Raw genomic sequence first — 15611 nt, 5'->3', positions numbered from 1 at the left:
TATTTGTTCAAACATATCTATTCTTATGCTTTACTGTAAAAAATCTATTATAGACCTACAAACAAAACAGTTGTCTATAGTGAAAATACTCCTGATGTTATGTCTTTTTCAATAAAAAAAAATATATATATAACATGCTCTTTTAACTAAGTCTGTCAGAGTTCAGAGTTCCCAAAAGTCATAAATGTAGTTCTTTACATAAGTATTTAATTATTGGTCAAAGTCTATCAACTACTTCTATTAGTTTCAAAAACTTTATCAACTTTTTTTATTAGTTAAAATACACATAAATTAAATGTTTATTATTATTAATGCAATATTTCCTATTATAAATATCTAAAATGATAAAGATAAATCTAAGAAAACTAAAATATGATAATATATAATTTGAAATTATGTCTATTTATATTTGAATGATATTTATACAAAAACAAATCTCAAATTAAATTGTGAAACTATCAAACAAATATGAGTAATAGGTTATAAGAGGGATAATTGTCATACATTGAAAAACAAATTGTATTCATTAAGATCTATTTCAACATGAAGTATGATAGATTCAAACTAAAAAAAAATGTTACATAATTTCTCGAACTATTTAACGAAAATGTTGGTGTAGTACAAATAACTTAAAAATTCATGTAGTATCATAGAGGTGGTTATGATGTTACAAACAAATCCGTAATATTCATTTGATATAATGTATGTTCAATCAAAACACTCAAACATGATAAATTTCTCATAAACTAATTCATAATGTAGTTGTATTCATACTTTATGTTACATGAATTCATTTGATTAAAAATATTTCAGGCTAATGTATTTTAAAAAGGAGTCATAACTACATTTCTATGTATTATTTAGAAAATATAGTTGTAATTGTGTATATGTAGGTATGATTTTTGAGATGAAATAAATGAATACTTTATGTTTTGATTTTGCTACTTCTTGTTATCACTTTTCTGAAACTATTTCACACTACTTGTTTAAACTATTTTATGCTTATATTTGTAGAAGAGAGAGTTGTGATTGTATTTCTATGTTGTTATTGTTCAAAGTCTACCAAAATACTTCAATTCGTTTAAAAACTTTTATCAGATATTTGTTTTCGGCGACAAAAAAATATGATACACTATTTTGCTATATAATGCTACAATTCTAATTAAACTACTTAACGTTATAAACTTTAAACTACTTTACGCTTTCCTTTCAAAAACAGAATCGTAATCAAACATTTCAAAATAAAAATAGGTTGACTAGTTTGTAAAAACTATTAAATATGATTACTCCATGGTCGGGGTCGTTTTTTATTATATATTCTCTAATCAAACTATTTCACACTGCATAATGTATTTGCTTAAAATTATTTCATGCTCTTCTTATAAAATAAATATCGTAATTTCTATGAATTTATCAGTGAAAGTCTACTAGGTATTTCAACTACTTTCAAAATTATTATCAAATATTTATTATTTGGTGACAAATTAATATCATGAATTGATTTTGCTATATATTACTACAAGTCTACAACTCTAATCAACCTATTTTAAGCTATAAAACTACATCTAATTAAACTACGCAATGCTTTAAAAAAAAAAATTGTAACTGCACATTTCTATGTAGTCATGTATTTTAATAGACTACCATGGTCTGGCTTTAGGACGATCATAGATCATAAATTTTGTCTAATAATATCACAATATTATGGAATTGCAAATGTCAAGAATGAGAGTATTTCGGACTATAATGATTGTGATATTATTAGACAAAATATAGGTTGATCGAAATATTATGAGTGAGATCCTTTTTATTAAATTTACAGTATTGGAAAATGGTCTCCAAAATCTTGTTTTTTCAGAATTAAGTTATAGATAAATTATACGAAATCAAATAATAATACGAAAATGTAAAAATTCTAGTAAACGGTTGTTCTCTATTTCTATTACTAGTTTAGTTACTATCGATACAACTATAGTAAATGTGAAAGGGTTCGCTGTCAAATAAAGATACTGATAAAATACGAAAACAGTAGAAACTAGCTGAACGAAGCAGGCCTAAGCCTAACAGTAGACCATGTACATTCACAGAGCTTTACGTGTATACTAATGTCAGCTTTCTACTACACTTGCTCTCTGTATTTTCATAATCATCACTGCCCTTTGTCTCCCCCTTAATTATTTTTATTATTTTCTTCTCTACGTAAATAAATCCTAGTACAAGTATTTATTAGTTTATTTATTTCTCTTGTACAACTTGTAAACCAAAAAAATGAAATAAAAAGAGCACAGTGATTTGCAAAAAAATTACAAGGACCACGCAGGCTTCTAAAGTTAAAATCACACGGCAAAGATTTTCTTCTTCAATTATGATACTGATATTGACTTCACTATTGATTTGACTCCTTCCACGTCTCTCGTAAGTTTAACTCGTTTTTTGTTTTATAAAAAAAGTCGAATAGTACTATCAAATAGTGAAATAAAAAGCCTCGAACATTTGAGATGCCCCTAACACTTAGCCATAAACGATCAGGTTTTGTTTTGTTTCTGTTCGTCATGTGAGCACGCCTTTGAATTAAATGCCACATGTATTAAGTGCACCGTTTGATCTAAACTTACTTTATTTTACTCATATTTATGAGGGCAAAGAAGCAAAAAAAAAAAAGAGCATTACTATCGTTCTGTTTTACGTCTGTATTACTCATATTTATGAGTGTAAAACAAACACAAAATGGAGTAATACAGAAGAAGTCAATTCTGTTTGCCATTTTTAGTAGATTTTCAAAATTCTGATTGGTAATAGTGTGTATTTGCCATAAAATGTGGAATGATGGCAAATAACTTATAGAGTCTCATGTTTGTTTTTTAGATTCTAGTTGTTCAACTTGTGGAATGATGGAGTTGCAGAATGTTTACCACGATTTTCACATAAATGATGATGATAAACTTTTCATTTCACGATTTACCTACTAAATCAAGTTAGTGTTATTATCAAATTAAAAATTTGTCAGCAACACTAAAATATGAATAAATCCGTACAATTAAAAGTTTTAGTAATAGTGGCTAGGACGGCTACGATTCTCATTTTGATTCTTCTTTAGCATTCTCTTTTGTGATAATAATAATATTTTTAAATCTGGTTAATTATCTCCACCCATTTGTTTTAAAACTGTATCAGGAGAGAATGAATCTTTTCAGATTGTTGTATTATTATTAGTTTTTAATGCTATGTTGATATTAGTATGTTATTGCTATAAAAAAAAAACTAATAGTAGTAGAAGTTGATGGTAGTGAAGTATTTCCAAAACATTTTTTATACATGAATGAAAATATCTTGACTTTGTTGCAATATTTTATGCATGACACAACTATATTTTGGTAATATAATTGCAAAAGTATATGAAAAAAAATTTGTTTTTAAATCTCCACACAAACCATATGAAGTGCATTACATTGAAATTATTGTTCATAGAAACCCTGCAAAACCCTTACAAAAATAAATTCACTTTTATCTTAAACCAATAAAATTTAGCTTAAATACAATACCAGCGATGACATTTTTTATTTATTAGACTGAATATAAATAGCAAGTTTCAAAAACATTTAGTAAATAACAAAATGAAAATCTACATAAAAAAACACTCCGCCATTAAACCATTGACTAGCCTTTTGACCTATCATGCAAATACAAATTTTAAAAAATTTAATTCGCCATTAATATTTTACTCTAATTCAAAAGACCTGATTAATTACTAAATCACATCTATATAAACACTCTTCCCATGCACACACACTTCATATCTTCTTCATAAACTCTAAACACTTCTCTCTAGCTCACACTCACAACACTCTCTCTCTCCTGCCATAACTCAGCCTGAGATGTCTCCGGAAGCTTACGTTCTGTTCTTTAACAGTTTTAACCTCGTAACCTTCGAAGCCTTTGCTTCAGTCTCACTTATCATAGCCACAGTTGCTTTCTTGCTCTCACCAGGTGGGCTCGCATGGGCCTGGACCGGGTCATCCAAGAGTCGGGTTTCGATTCCAGGACCATCTGGTTCTCTTTCCGTCTTCTCCGGCTCCAATCCCCACCGTGTTCTCGCCGCTCTTGCTAAACGCTTCAAGGCCTCTCCGTTGATGGCGTTCTCAGTTGGGTTTTCGCGTTTCGTTATCTCTAGTGAACCGGAGACGGCTAAAGAGATTTTGAGCAGCTCTGCTTTTGCTGACCGGCCGGTTAAGGAGTCAGCTTACGAGCTTTTGTTTCACCGTGCCATGGGATTCGCACCGTATGGTGAGTATTGGAGGAATCTGAGGAGAATCTCCTCCACTCATCTTTTCAGTCCAAGAAGAATCGCGAGTTTTGAGGGTGTTAGAGTTGGCATCGGTATGAAGATGGTCAAGAAGATTAAAAGCCTTGTTACGTCTGATGCTTGTGGTGAAGTTGAAGTGAAAAAGATCGTTCACTTTGGTTCTTTGAATAATGTAATGACGACAGTGTTTGGTGAAAGCTACGATTTTGATGAAGTTAATGGAAAAGGGTGTTTTTTGGAGAGGCTGGTGAGTGAAGGCTACGAGTTGCTTGGGATTTTTAACTGGAGTGATCACTTTTGGTTTCTTCGTTGGTTTGACTTCCAAGGAGTGAGGAAGAGGTGTAGAGCTTTGGTCTCTGAAGTCAACACTTTTGTCGGCGGAATAATTGAGAAACACAAGATGAAGAAGGGTAATAATCTCAATGGAGAGGAAAATGACTTCGTTGATGTCTTGCTTGGCTTGCAAAAGGATGAAAAGTTGTCTGATTCTGACATGATTGCTGTTCTTTGGGTAAGCTACTTTTACTATTTTCTTGTGATGAGAGGATTTTGAATATGATTTTTTTTAATATTTGGTAACTAAAGTTGTATTCTTTTGATTTTTCTTTTTCTTTTTAGGAAATGATATTTAGAGGGACAGATACAGTTGCGATTCTAGTGGAATGGGTGCTTGCAAGAATGGTTTTGCATCAAGACATCCAAGATAAACTCTACAGAGAGATAGCTTCTGCTACAAGTAACAATATTAGATCCTTGTCTGATTCCGACATCCCAAAACTGCCGTACCTTCAAGCTATTGTCAAAGAAACCCTAAGGCTCCACCCCCCTGGTCCACTTCTCTCTTGGGCTCGTCTCGCTATCCATGACGTCCACGTAGGTCCTAACCTTGTCCCTGCTGGAACCATAGCTATGGTCAACATGTGGTCCATCACACACAACGCTAAAATCTGGACCGACCCTGAAGCGTTTATGCCTGAAAGGTTCATTAGTGAGGATGTGAGCATCATGGGCTCGGATCTTAGATTGGCTCCATTCGGATCCGGTCGTCGGGTTTGTCCCGGTAAAGCAATGGGTCTAGCTACTGTTCATCTCTGGATTGGTCAACTAATTCAGAATTTTGAATGGGTGAAGGGTTCTTGTGATGTTGAGCTCGCTGAGGTTCTGAAGCTGTCTATGGAGATGAAGAATCCGTTGAAGTGCAAGGCTGTTCCAAGGAATGTTGGTTTCGCTTGATGGATTATCGTGTCGGGGACTTGTTTAATGAAGTATGGCTAGTACTTATTAATAAAATTAATAATAATTATGGCTGGGAAGGAAGTTAGGGTTTTGGCACGTTGGTCGAACTTCTTTAGGGTTTTGGTGTAAGTTTTCTATTTTGCTTTGTGATGCTTCATGATGTTATCGCATCCCCTCGGTTTGCTTTTCAATGTTTTTCTATCTATAAAATTGATTAGCTAAGTTTATGCAATAAGCAAATCTCTTACTATATTTCTTATCCAAATATCGCGCTCTTTATTTTAATCAGTAATTATGCCTAAATATGAATTTTCAAGTTATTTATAAACTAGTGGGTCGAATCGAAAACCCGAATGCCATCTTAGCTTCTGTTTTTTGTTGGTTCGTAATTAAAAGTGATAAAAAAATGTTAAGTTTGAGAAGAAATGAAACCGAGTAATGATATGACAATAGGACGATCACTTGTTAATGTTAGCATGTTGAACAACGTGATCCAAATATCTAACATGTGAGTTAGTGAGTAAATCATTGGGCAAAGGACATTATACTAGCTATTATAATGTCACATATTAGATTCTAGAACGATCAGCAACATGCTGATCCATCATTACGACATGATCAAATTGGAAGGTGGGAAAATATATATAAAAATATACCATCTTTTCAGATTTTAATGTCTTAGTCATGGATTGACACTCAAATTTTCTTAAATTGTTCACTTAGTCGGACAGAGTCAGTTAAACGGATTGATGAGTAATTGATTACACGGTCTAAATGGCCATTGGCCGATACAGATGATTAGATTATAAGTGTTATATATGCAGTTGTTCCTTTTACCAATAACGAAAACTTCAACTCCAAACTTTATATCAGATAAAACATAATCTCAACTTTGAATGTGTTCTTTTTCACACACACATTCGTTTATGGATTAGTTAGTTCGTTATACATGCCTACAACCGCTTATTAGTCGCTAGATCATGTTAGGTCTTCTTCAACAATATGAAGTTTTTTTTTTGACAATTGTCAGATTATTAACCACATATAAAAGGATAAAAATTCAATTTAAAATGTGCTTGAAAATGACGTAGACAACAATATGAGAGAGAAAGAAGTCAAGAACAACAATCATAATTCAATATATTCCTCTCTTTTGTTTTCTGGAAGAATAATGTTTGTCCGATAGGAACTCAACACCCTTTAATAGTTATTTTACATCAAATGTTTATATCTATGAAAATAAAGGTGTATTGTATGTATGGATTAGACAGAATTTATGAGTCATTTGCAATAATATAAATTACAAGATCGTATCCTCGACGTTCCTCTTTTTTGTTTATGAATCTATACATCGTTGATTAACTATTCATTTTGTTTTTTACCCAAAATATTCATATAAAGTACAATTAACAACTCCAGTGCACAGCACTCCTATTAAATTATATAGCGTAGAATAATATGGGGAAAGTCCGTCAGGAAAACAGAAGGATACATGTATTGGGTACATTTTTTTTTTTTCTCGTTGCTACATTTTGATCTCTATTTTCTTTGTAATTGTACATAACTATTATCCTTTCAACAACAACAAAAAAAACTACTCCTTTCAACGATAAAAGAATATCTATTAAGCTCGTAAATAAATGCGTTTATTTTCTGTAACACATTTTAATAAATTTATGTGTTTGGTAATTCATCTATTGCAGTTTTTTTAATCGTTTTATTTGCTTGGTAACTCGTCTACATAATCACATTAAAAGATACAAATAACTTTACAGATATATTTAAAAGTGATGAATTGGAATGTTAGGAGCGGTAAAGTGTACATATTATCTTTCACATCATTACAAAGATTGAAGTTTAAGACTATTTGTTAGCGTTCAACTAACAATTAATTAGCCTTAAAATACAAAACGGTAGCTTATAGGGTTTCTATGCTTTTGAAAAAGAAAAAGATGTTTGCCTTTTATGATAAATAACAGCAATACATAGATAGTTCAACATGCATGAAATTTATTGTTTCAGTTTAATTATATTTCAATTTGTCTCTCAAACTAGCGTTATATTATCACATGTATATATAACGGCTGATATGGGTATATAAAACATTCTTGATCGATAGTGCTAAACTTCTCCCAAAAAGGATATATATACATTTTGGGACTTAACTATCCAACAAGAAAAAAAATCCATTAATCCAAAAATAAGTGCAAATTCTTAACGTTTACACCAACAAAAAAAAAGTGCAAGTTGCTTTCTTTCCCATATATTTATTTCTTTAGATTTTCCATATGTCCCTGCATCTATTCTTCATATCTCCTTCATTGTAGATATGATCGATCCACCACAAGCGCATTGGAACCAAAAGATAGACGTTGGGCATTAATTTTGTGGTCACAAAAATATCTATTTTCTTACAAGATTCATTGGTAATATATTATGACATTTCATAATGAATGAAAATTTCAAAAATAGACTAATAAAAGTTAAATTCAATTGTAATTGTTGTAAAAATAAATCTTTCATTTACTAGATTTATATTGGGGAATCTGCACCACCCTATATAAAAGCATCTAGTAAATAAAATATTTTTTCCAGCGTTTAAAATTAAATCTAACTATTAGTAGTCAGTTTTTGAAATTTGCATTCATTATAAATGTCATGATATTACTATTGATTTTTGTATGGGTTATGTATGAATCATGAGCCCTCTTGGATAATCTCTGCCCCTCATCGGGCGAGAGAATTGGATCCTTTGTCTTAGGGTTGTAGACACTAATTAGATCATTAATTATATTTGCTTTTTTGATGATCTTCAAGTGGCTCAATTAATGATTACGATACTTTTCTAAAAGCCGAATTTAGATGCTTTTGTTAAAGCCAAATATTCACTTGCAACTTAAAACAATCGTGATTTTAACATTTTTATAAACATTAAAGCCCAAAAAGGCTAAGTATTTTCTGCGCCACTCATTACTCATTAGCACTCGCAAAGAATAAAAAAAAGTTGTATACAGTGTATATATATGGCCAAGTACGTAATCAGAAATCGATCATTAAGCCTTGATTATCTTACAAAATATTTTCAAAAATAGATTTGGATGACTTATTATTATCAGACGAATCCCTATAGTTCAACATAAGTGTTAAGTGTATATTCTGGCTGTAACCTTTGACAATAAATCGTATTATAATAAAAAGAAAAATTATACTCAAGATAGTCAAAAGCTTTATTTATTTCATTGTTAGATCCATTTAAGTTTTGTAATTGTTTCATTGATGAACAAGTCTTAACGAAGACAAAAAATGAATAAATAATCGAAATCATGTCGTTAGAAACATTTTTGAGTTATTTGATATAAGTTGAGAATGAATACATTTTAAAAAAACATTAGCAATTTATATAATTGTTTTGCAGAAAACAATATTGAAACTTCACTTCATATATATTTATACGAAACTTTGTTTTACAGCTTACCCACAAAATTTAAAGTTTAATATCCCGGTAGTTTGTGTAAACACAGAATTTAATTATTTTTTACATTTGCCTTGGACAAAATACACTACAACAAATATTCTTTGAACAATTTTTTTTTCTCTGAACAACTAAAGTTAAAGGTCATACATAATCACATATTCTGTTGGATTTGAATATGAGTGGTGTGTAGAGGCCGTTAATAATTTTCTATTAAAATAAAACAAAAATAGACAAGTTCTTCTCTAGATAATAATACAACAAGAAGAATATTTTATTTTGTTTATTTTACAAGTAAATTAAGTTCCTCTTTTGTTCCTCATATCTTCACTTTCCAATTCAATTCCTCAACTATATTTGTTATTTCATAATGTATATTTTCGTAAAATGATATATTGAGTGAAAATTTGGGAAGTTGTAACATGTTCGAAATTTCACTCAATATATCATTTTACGAAAATATACATTATGAAATTTGCTAGGACATTAATGGGCTCTCTTTCTAAAGTCTAGGCCTTATATAAGAAGCGATCCATTTGCCACTGTCGATATCCTATGGATCCAGCCCAGCCTACACTTCGCAATTACTTTAACAAGGAAGAAAAAAAGACTATAAACAACCATTCTTCAGCACAAACATGCAATTGCTTTGGGAGTTTTTAAAAGATCTGGTGCTCATGTTCGTCTCTCACTATCACCAATCATTTTTTTCGAAGTATTCTATGGACCTAAACTAGTTATAGCCCTCAATGAATGTGTCTATAGACACACTAAAGAATGTGATTGATCCACCAAGATAATTTTAAAACTTTTCTAGAATAATAGCCCAATTTTCACCTGCTATAGCTAGAATCATAGTATTACTACTAAACGTATATAATTTGTTGAATTAAAATAGCTATTAAGATCACTATCATCATGCCACCTCAATGGTTTAGGTGGAGATATTGACACCGAAGAGGTTGTCTTAATTAAGGATATGAATCAACATTCCAGTTTGATGCAAATAAATAAAACAAAATACTGCAAAAAAATTCTCCATTATTTACTTATCTTTTTTTTTTCTTACATATCATGTTGTGCCATGAATTCGATAGTTGAACATTATGAATCATATATTACTTATTATCTGCAAGAAATCATTACAGTTTTTTCAATTCAATTTGGAAACAAATGTAAGAAGGATTCATGTGTCCCACAACTTGGGAGATTGTCTGGTCTCTTTTCCTGTCAGAGAAGCAATGCGGTGTTGTTACCATGTGCAAACAATTTTCTAACCATTTCTTACAATCATTGTACTTTATTTTTTCTGTTTTCTAGTTTTTTTAATTTGTTGTTTTTCCCAATTTAATTAGTAGAATAAAACGTAATGATTCATCTTCAATAATTAAACACTTAAAAAGTTTAACCCATCGGTTTACTACAGAGATATATATCAGATACTTGGTGACACCATGAATCATTTAGGCGTGTGTGTGTATTATTACGATAGGATGGTGACAACAAAGTATATATGTTTGTTTATTATAAAAAAAATGGTATATAGATATTTCGCAAAGATGTGATTTTGCTGGTACTAGTCTCTATCTATCTCAATATTGAGCGGCTCCTTCACATTTGTTCATCAAGAACCCTACACACACATATTATTGGGGTGGTTATATAATAAGACAAAAGATCTTCGCATTGATCTTCCTGCAAGAACCTCCGTTCCCATCATTCTGACCTCCATAGTTCGGCTCATAATCAAATTTTATACATTTCTCTGGTTCCAGATTCTCTTAACCAGTGGCTCCGTTTGGAGAATCAATGATGCCACATCTCTTGTCATCATATAGTCATCCCAACCATTAGTTCATTCAACATGTCATACTTTCACTCTAGTATCCGAAGATCCACTCTAACCTGAGGTTCGATCTCCACGTCACTTCTTGGCAATCTCATGAATCCCATCATCTAACCACATCTTCTAGCTTGGTGATAATAGTGTTAAGACAATCGTTTCTGATCTAATTTGCAACCAGCATGAGTAAATCAGTACTAAAACATTTAACTGCATGTGCTGGTATAGAGCTTTATTGGGCCTTCTTACTGAGTTAATGTAGTACGTACGCAGATTTATGTACGACCATGAACTATCCATTAATTGTAATGGTACGTTAAATATTATTAATTAGTATTATATAAGGTTTTACTTTGATAAATATGGCCTAATACAACATAAGAAGTAATGGAGGTTCACAATGACAAAAGACATGATAAAGAAGAAAGTTGAAAATGGAAGATAATGTAGTTTAAGAAGAATAATTGATCTGGATTAACTTTACTTTTCTCTTAAAAAGTGTTTTACAATATACATGTGGTTCTATTTTTTGTTTGTTTACCAAATAAAAGATGGAATAGTAAAAAATTATTGGTGATTTTGGATCCTTTGTGATTATATTCCTAAAATGGTCTAAAATCCAATGTGGGGATGAAAGATACTATTACCAATTTACTCTTATCATATTTTTTTTTTTGAAATTTTTTTATCTTATCTACATCAGTAATTCAGTATAATACAATGCCTGAAAGAAAATAAAATAAAATATTACAATGCCTGATTAAGATTCATGAAAAGTGGGGCACATTAAGAAGGTAAGTGACGAAGTGGTGTTCATGTGTCATGTTGTGGTCATTTTTCTAGTCCATAATTTACTTATAAATACTCTCTTTTAGTCTATGACTTATAATTAAGTTTGAATCAAAATTGATAGTGGGATATTATTTCAGTAAGACTTTCTTAAATTTTAAAGAGAAAAAATATAAAAATGGAAAAGAAAACGAAGTTATCCACAATTCTTGCTTTTCGACAAGACGTAAGAAGTGATTGGTCCATTTGTCTTTTATGAACTGACAGTTGTTTGGTTACTCGTTTTGGATTTCTTATATTTTATCCACCTTTTGTATTCACATCTATCATTTGGACTAATTAATTATCCGATGAAGCACCCCATAAGATAAAAATCCTTTCCTCTGTATACCCTTCTTAAATAGCATAACCCTTTTTTCTTCTGAACCCTAAATTCTGCTAAACACCTCACAAGATAGATAAACCATCTTCTCTTATTTTTCTTGTTATTACTTGAGTTTATCAAGTATTATTACTGGTAATTCCTCGAATTTATCCAATTTTGTTTGTTTTTACTTTTGTTTGTGTGTGTGTGTGTTTTACTTTTATCACGACGATATGCACGTGAAAATCCAGAAGGTAAAAAATCTCTTTCTGCTGATTCTTCTTCGCTCCCAAGAGGCATTTTTGTTAGTATTTTATAAAGGCGAGATTATTAGAAAATCCTTTGTTTGTTTTTTACACACAATATTAATATATATGTAGATATAGCCTATGGCTATGTGTTATATAATCATTATTATTTGGTGCTTTGTTCAATCTATCATTAACCTGTTTTCACTCAAATCATCCATCTACCTTCTCTCTGTAACAATCCTCTCTTCCCTCTAAGGTTTCTATTTGAATTTTTACTTTGATCATTTGCTTGAAAAGTTTCAAGTTGCTGTCTTCTCTGTGCTTGCTAGTTGTGTTTGGTTTTAATTCAATGATCATGGCTTTTATTTTGCTTTATCTTGTATTACTGTATATATTCAAATGCTGATTCTTGGATTTGTAGTCAAATTGGAACACTGTTGAGAGTCAGAATATGATCTTATCTCTGTTTTTTCAATGTGCAAAATGTGAACCATTTCTTCCTCTCACTCCATATCTGATCTCTTTTTTTTGGTGTAAAGATTCTTAAATCTCATTCTTTGTTTAACTGTAGAGTTTCTGAAAAATCGGTGAAACAACAGAGGAAGCAATATGGCACTTACTTGGACTCATAAAGACAGGGGAGAAATTAGGGTTCATGAGAATTTGGAGGAACTAAGCATAGACTTGGTTGATTATATAGCTGAGATATCAGAAGCATCAATTAAAGAACATGGTGCTTTCTGCATTGTGTTATCAGGAGGCTCTCTCATTAGCTTCATGGGGTAATTTATTTCACCTAAAAGTTTTTAAGAATCCCATTTTCAGTCTCCTTGATCTATCTCCTCATGGATTACACATTCAACAGAAAATTGATCGAGCCGCCTTACGACAAGATTGTAGATTGGGCGAAATGGTATGTTTTCTGGGCGGATGAGCGTGTGGTAGCTAAGAATCATGACGATAGCAACTACAAGCTAGCCAAAGATAATTTACTCTCCAAGGTTAGATTGTTCGGAATGGTTCTTGATGACTTTTGGATAGAAGAATCTTGTATTCTTGTGGTTGTCTTGTTTTCTTGATTCTGCAATCTATTGACTTTTTTTGCCCCAATCTTTGCTTGTTTGTGAAGAAAACAAATGGACGATCTGGAAACTTATCCAATCATGGTGTTGGTCAATACAGCTGTGTATTTTGTCTTGTTATAATGTTGACTTTGATTTTTTTTTGTTATTTTCAGGTAAATGTGTTTCCGAGACATATATGTTCCATTAACGACACAGTTTCAGCGGAGGAAGCTGCAACAGAGTATGAATTCGCCATCAGACAGATGGTGAGATCACGAACCGTGGCTGCGTCAGACAACAGTGACAGTCCCAGGTTTGATCTGATCTTGCTTGGGATGGGCTCAGATGGACATGTAGCCTCACTCTTCCCGAACCACCCAGCACTTGAGGTGAAGGACGATTGGGTCACATTCCTAACCGACTCTCATAAACCGCCACCAGAGAGAATCACATTCACTTTGCCCGTCATCAACTCAGCTGCTAACGTTGTCGTAGTAGCAACCGGCGAATCCAAAGCCAATGCTATCCACTTAGCAATCGATGATTTGCCCTTACCAGACAGCTCTCTGTCTCTGCCTGCAAGGCTAGTCCACCCGAGCAATGGGAATCTGATTTGGTTTATGGATAAACAAGCGGGGTCTAAGCTTGACAGGTTTAAATTTTCCGAGTAGGATTTAGGTTTTCTTCTTTGAGTCAAAAGCAATTGGTTCTTGTTATTAGTGATGACCCTTTTTGTATGAAGAGCATCCGGTTTAGATACATGACTCTTACTTTTCTAAGCAAGCAAGTTTCACCAAACTACCAAATCTATTAACTATAGCAATAACATGGTAATCAACCTCAAGAAACAATCTAACCTCAAAAACTCTATGAGGTGATAGTGACAGTGTTACACACTCAGGCGAAAACATACTTGTTATCCTACAGGACAAGGTGCATAAGAGAATCCGGTAACGCTTACTTTCATTAGGCATCGCCGTGACTTAGAGCATCAGCCTCTGCTCTGGCCATAGGATCATTTTTGGTATCTGTATCTTCCTCCATCTCTCCTTGTCGATCTTCCGCCAATTTCTTCCTGTGAAGCTCCTCAGCAGTCTCCATGGCAGCCTTGTTCTCAGCTTGCATCTTCAGAATCTCCTTCTCCTGTTGCTGCCTCTCAAACCATGTGTCTGCATCTGCCCAAACTGAAACAAACCAACAACACCAATAAGTCCCATTTGTTAAACAACGAGACAACCTCTCAGCTTAATCATATATACAATCGAGAAGCAAATACAAACTTGACCTAACTTCAAATCCGCAAATCTAACAACACTAATTGCAGAATCAATAATAAATCACAAAGAACACTAATTGCAAACCCTAATTTCATAAACCCCCAAATCAACATTATCAATAGCTCAAATTTCAGAAATCAAAAGGAGAAGAGAAACAGTAATTGGAAACGTACGTGGATGAGCAGCCCAACCCTGTTCACCACCCTTAATTTTCTCAGGGAGAGCATAATTAACAGTGAGAACACGACCATAAAGCTCAGCACCGTCCATATTATCCATAGCAGCAGAAGCGTCTTCTCTCTCAAGAAAAGTAACGAATCCGAAGGATCTATGCTTCTGATTCGCTTGGTCCAACGGCGTCTTCACGTCTTTGATATCGCCGAAAGGTATAAACGCGGCGTGAAGGATCGATTCGTTAACTTCATCAGCTAAACCTCCTACGTATAAAGTGTTCTTCTGCATCGCTTGTTGCTGTTGAACTGCCGCCATTGTTGAAATCTGTTTCTTCGAATTCCTTCTCGCTTCTACTTCTACTTCTCAGGGAATTACTGGAAAACACCAGAGAGAAGACGATACCGATATTTTTTTTCTTTTTTTGTTTCCATCGTATAAATGGGCTTTTTGGCGGATTGGCCCAATAATACATATGTGTTTTTGGCGGGTCGGCCCAATAAATTTTGTTTTGAGATTATAAAATTTCCTTATTACCTTTTTGTTTTTTTGACATCAAGCCAAAAAGTATCCCAACAATTTTTTTTTTGCCACCCCATATATTTATTTTTTGCTTTTTTTTTAAGCATATTTATTTTTTTGCTAAACTACCACCGAATATGACAATTGATACATTCACGTATTATTATTCAAACGCCATAATCAACGGATCAACCAAATAGACAAAAAAAACAGTCAAAATATTGTTCAGATTTCAGAAGTTTACTTCGTAGGTATCTAAATGTTTAGTTTCCTTTAATTTTTTGTTCCATTTGGAGCCTATTTTAAAAAAAACTTGAGT

General features: G+C 32.4%; 3 protein-coding genes and 3 long non-coding RNA genes across 8 annotated transcripts; 4 read left to right on the top strand and 2 right to left on the bottom strand.

Moving 5' to 3' along the window:
* The first annotated feature begins 3773 nt into the window (after window positions 1–3773).
* CYP78A5 (cytochrome P450, family 78, subfamily A, polypeptide 5) lies at window positions 3774–5811 on the top strand. The gene is made up of 2 exons (NM_101240.4): window positions 3774–4814; window positions 4922–5811. Exons 1-2 carry the CDS (start codon window positions 3876–3878, stop codon window positions 5534–5536), a joined length of 1554 nt encoding a protein of 517 aa, NP_172827.1. The 5' UTR covers window positions 3774–3875; the 3' UTR covers window positions 5537–5811.
* A 4489-nt stretch (window positions 5812–10300) lies between these two features.
* On the top strand, window positions 10301–10967 carry AT1G05027. The gene has a single exon (NR_138822.1). It is a non-coding gene; the product is annotated as an other RNA (long non-coding RNA).
* A 1477-nt stretch (window positions 10968–12444) lies between these two features.
* On the top strand, window positions 12445–14096 carry PGL1 (6-phosphogluconolactonase 1; the record flags this gene model as incomplete). Of its 3 annotated transcripts, none has more annotated exons than NM_101239.4 (4): window positions 12445–12514; window positions 12830–13040; window positions 13124–13259; window positions 13496–13993. In NM_101239.4, exons 2-4 carry the CDS (start codon window positions 12868–12870, stop codon window positions 13991–13993), a joined length of 807 nt encoding a protein of 268 aa, NP_172826.1. In that variant the 5' UTR covers window positions 12445–12514; window positions 12830–12867. The 3 variants fall into 3 exon arrangements, with proteins under 3 accessions (NP_172826.1, NP_001321621.1, NP_001318995.1); NM_001332083.1 differs by having other exon boundaries at window positions 12445–12743; NM_001332082.1 differs by lacking the exon at window positions 12445–12514 and having other exon boundaries at window positions 12745–13040; window positions 13496–14096.
* On the bottom strand, window positions 13238–13517 carry AT1G05023. The gene has a single exon (NR_138821.1). It is a non-coding gene; the product is annotated as an other RNA (long non-coding RNA).
* ATE1 (ATPase E1) lies at window positions 14058–15186 on the bottom strand. The gene is made up of 2 exons (NM_101238.5): window positions 14773–15186; window positions 14058–14506 (listed from the first exon to the last, which is right to left on the bottom strand). Exons 1-2 carry the CDS (start codon window positions 15086–15088, stop codon window positions 14289–14291), a joined length of 534 nt encoding a protein of 177 aa, NP_563931.2. The 5' UTR covers window positions 15089–15186; the 3' UTR covers window positions 14058–14288.
* AT1G05017 lies at window positions 14483–14704 on the top strand. The gene has a single exon (NR_138820.1). It is a non-coding gene; the product is annotated as an other RNA (long non-coding RNA).
* Window positions 15187–15611: the final 425 nt, after the last annotated feature.

Source organism: Arabidopsis thaliana, assembly GCF_000001735.4.
Source record: "Arabidopsis thaliana chromosome 1 sequence".
NCBI lineage: Eukaryota > Viridiplantae > Streptophyta > Magnoliopsida > Brassicales > Brassicaceae > Arabidopsis > Arabidopsis thaliana.
This window is presented reverse-complemented; position numbering and strand designations above follow the sequence as displayed.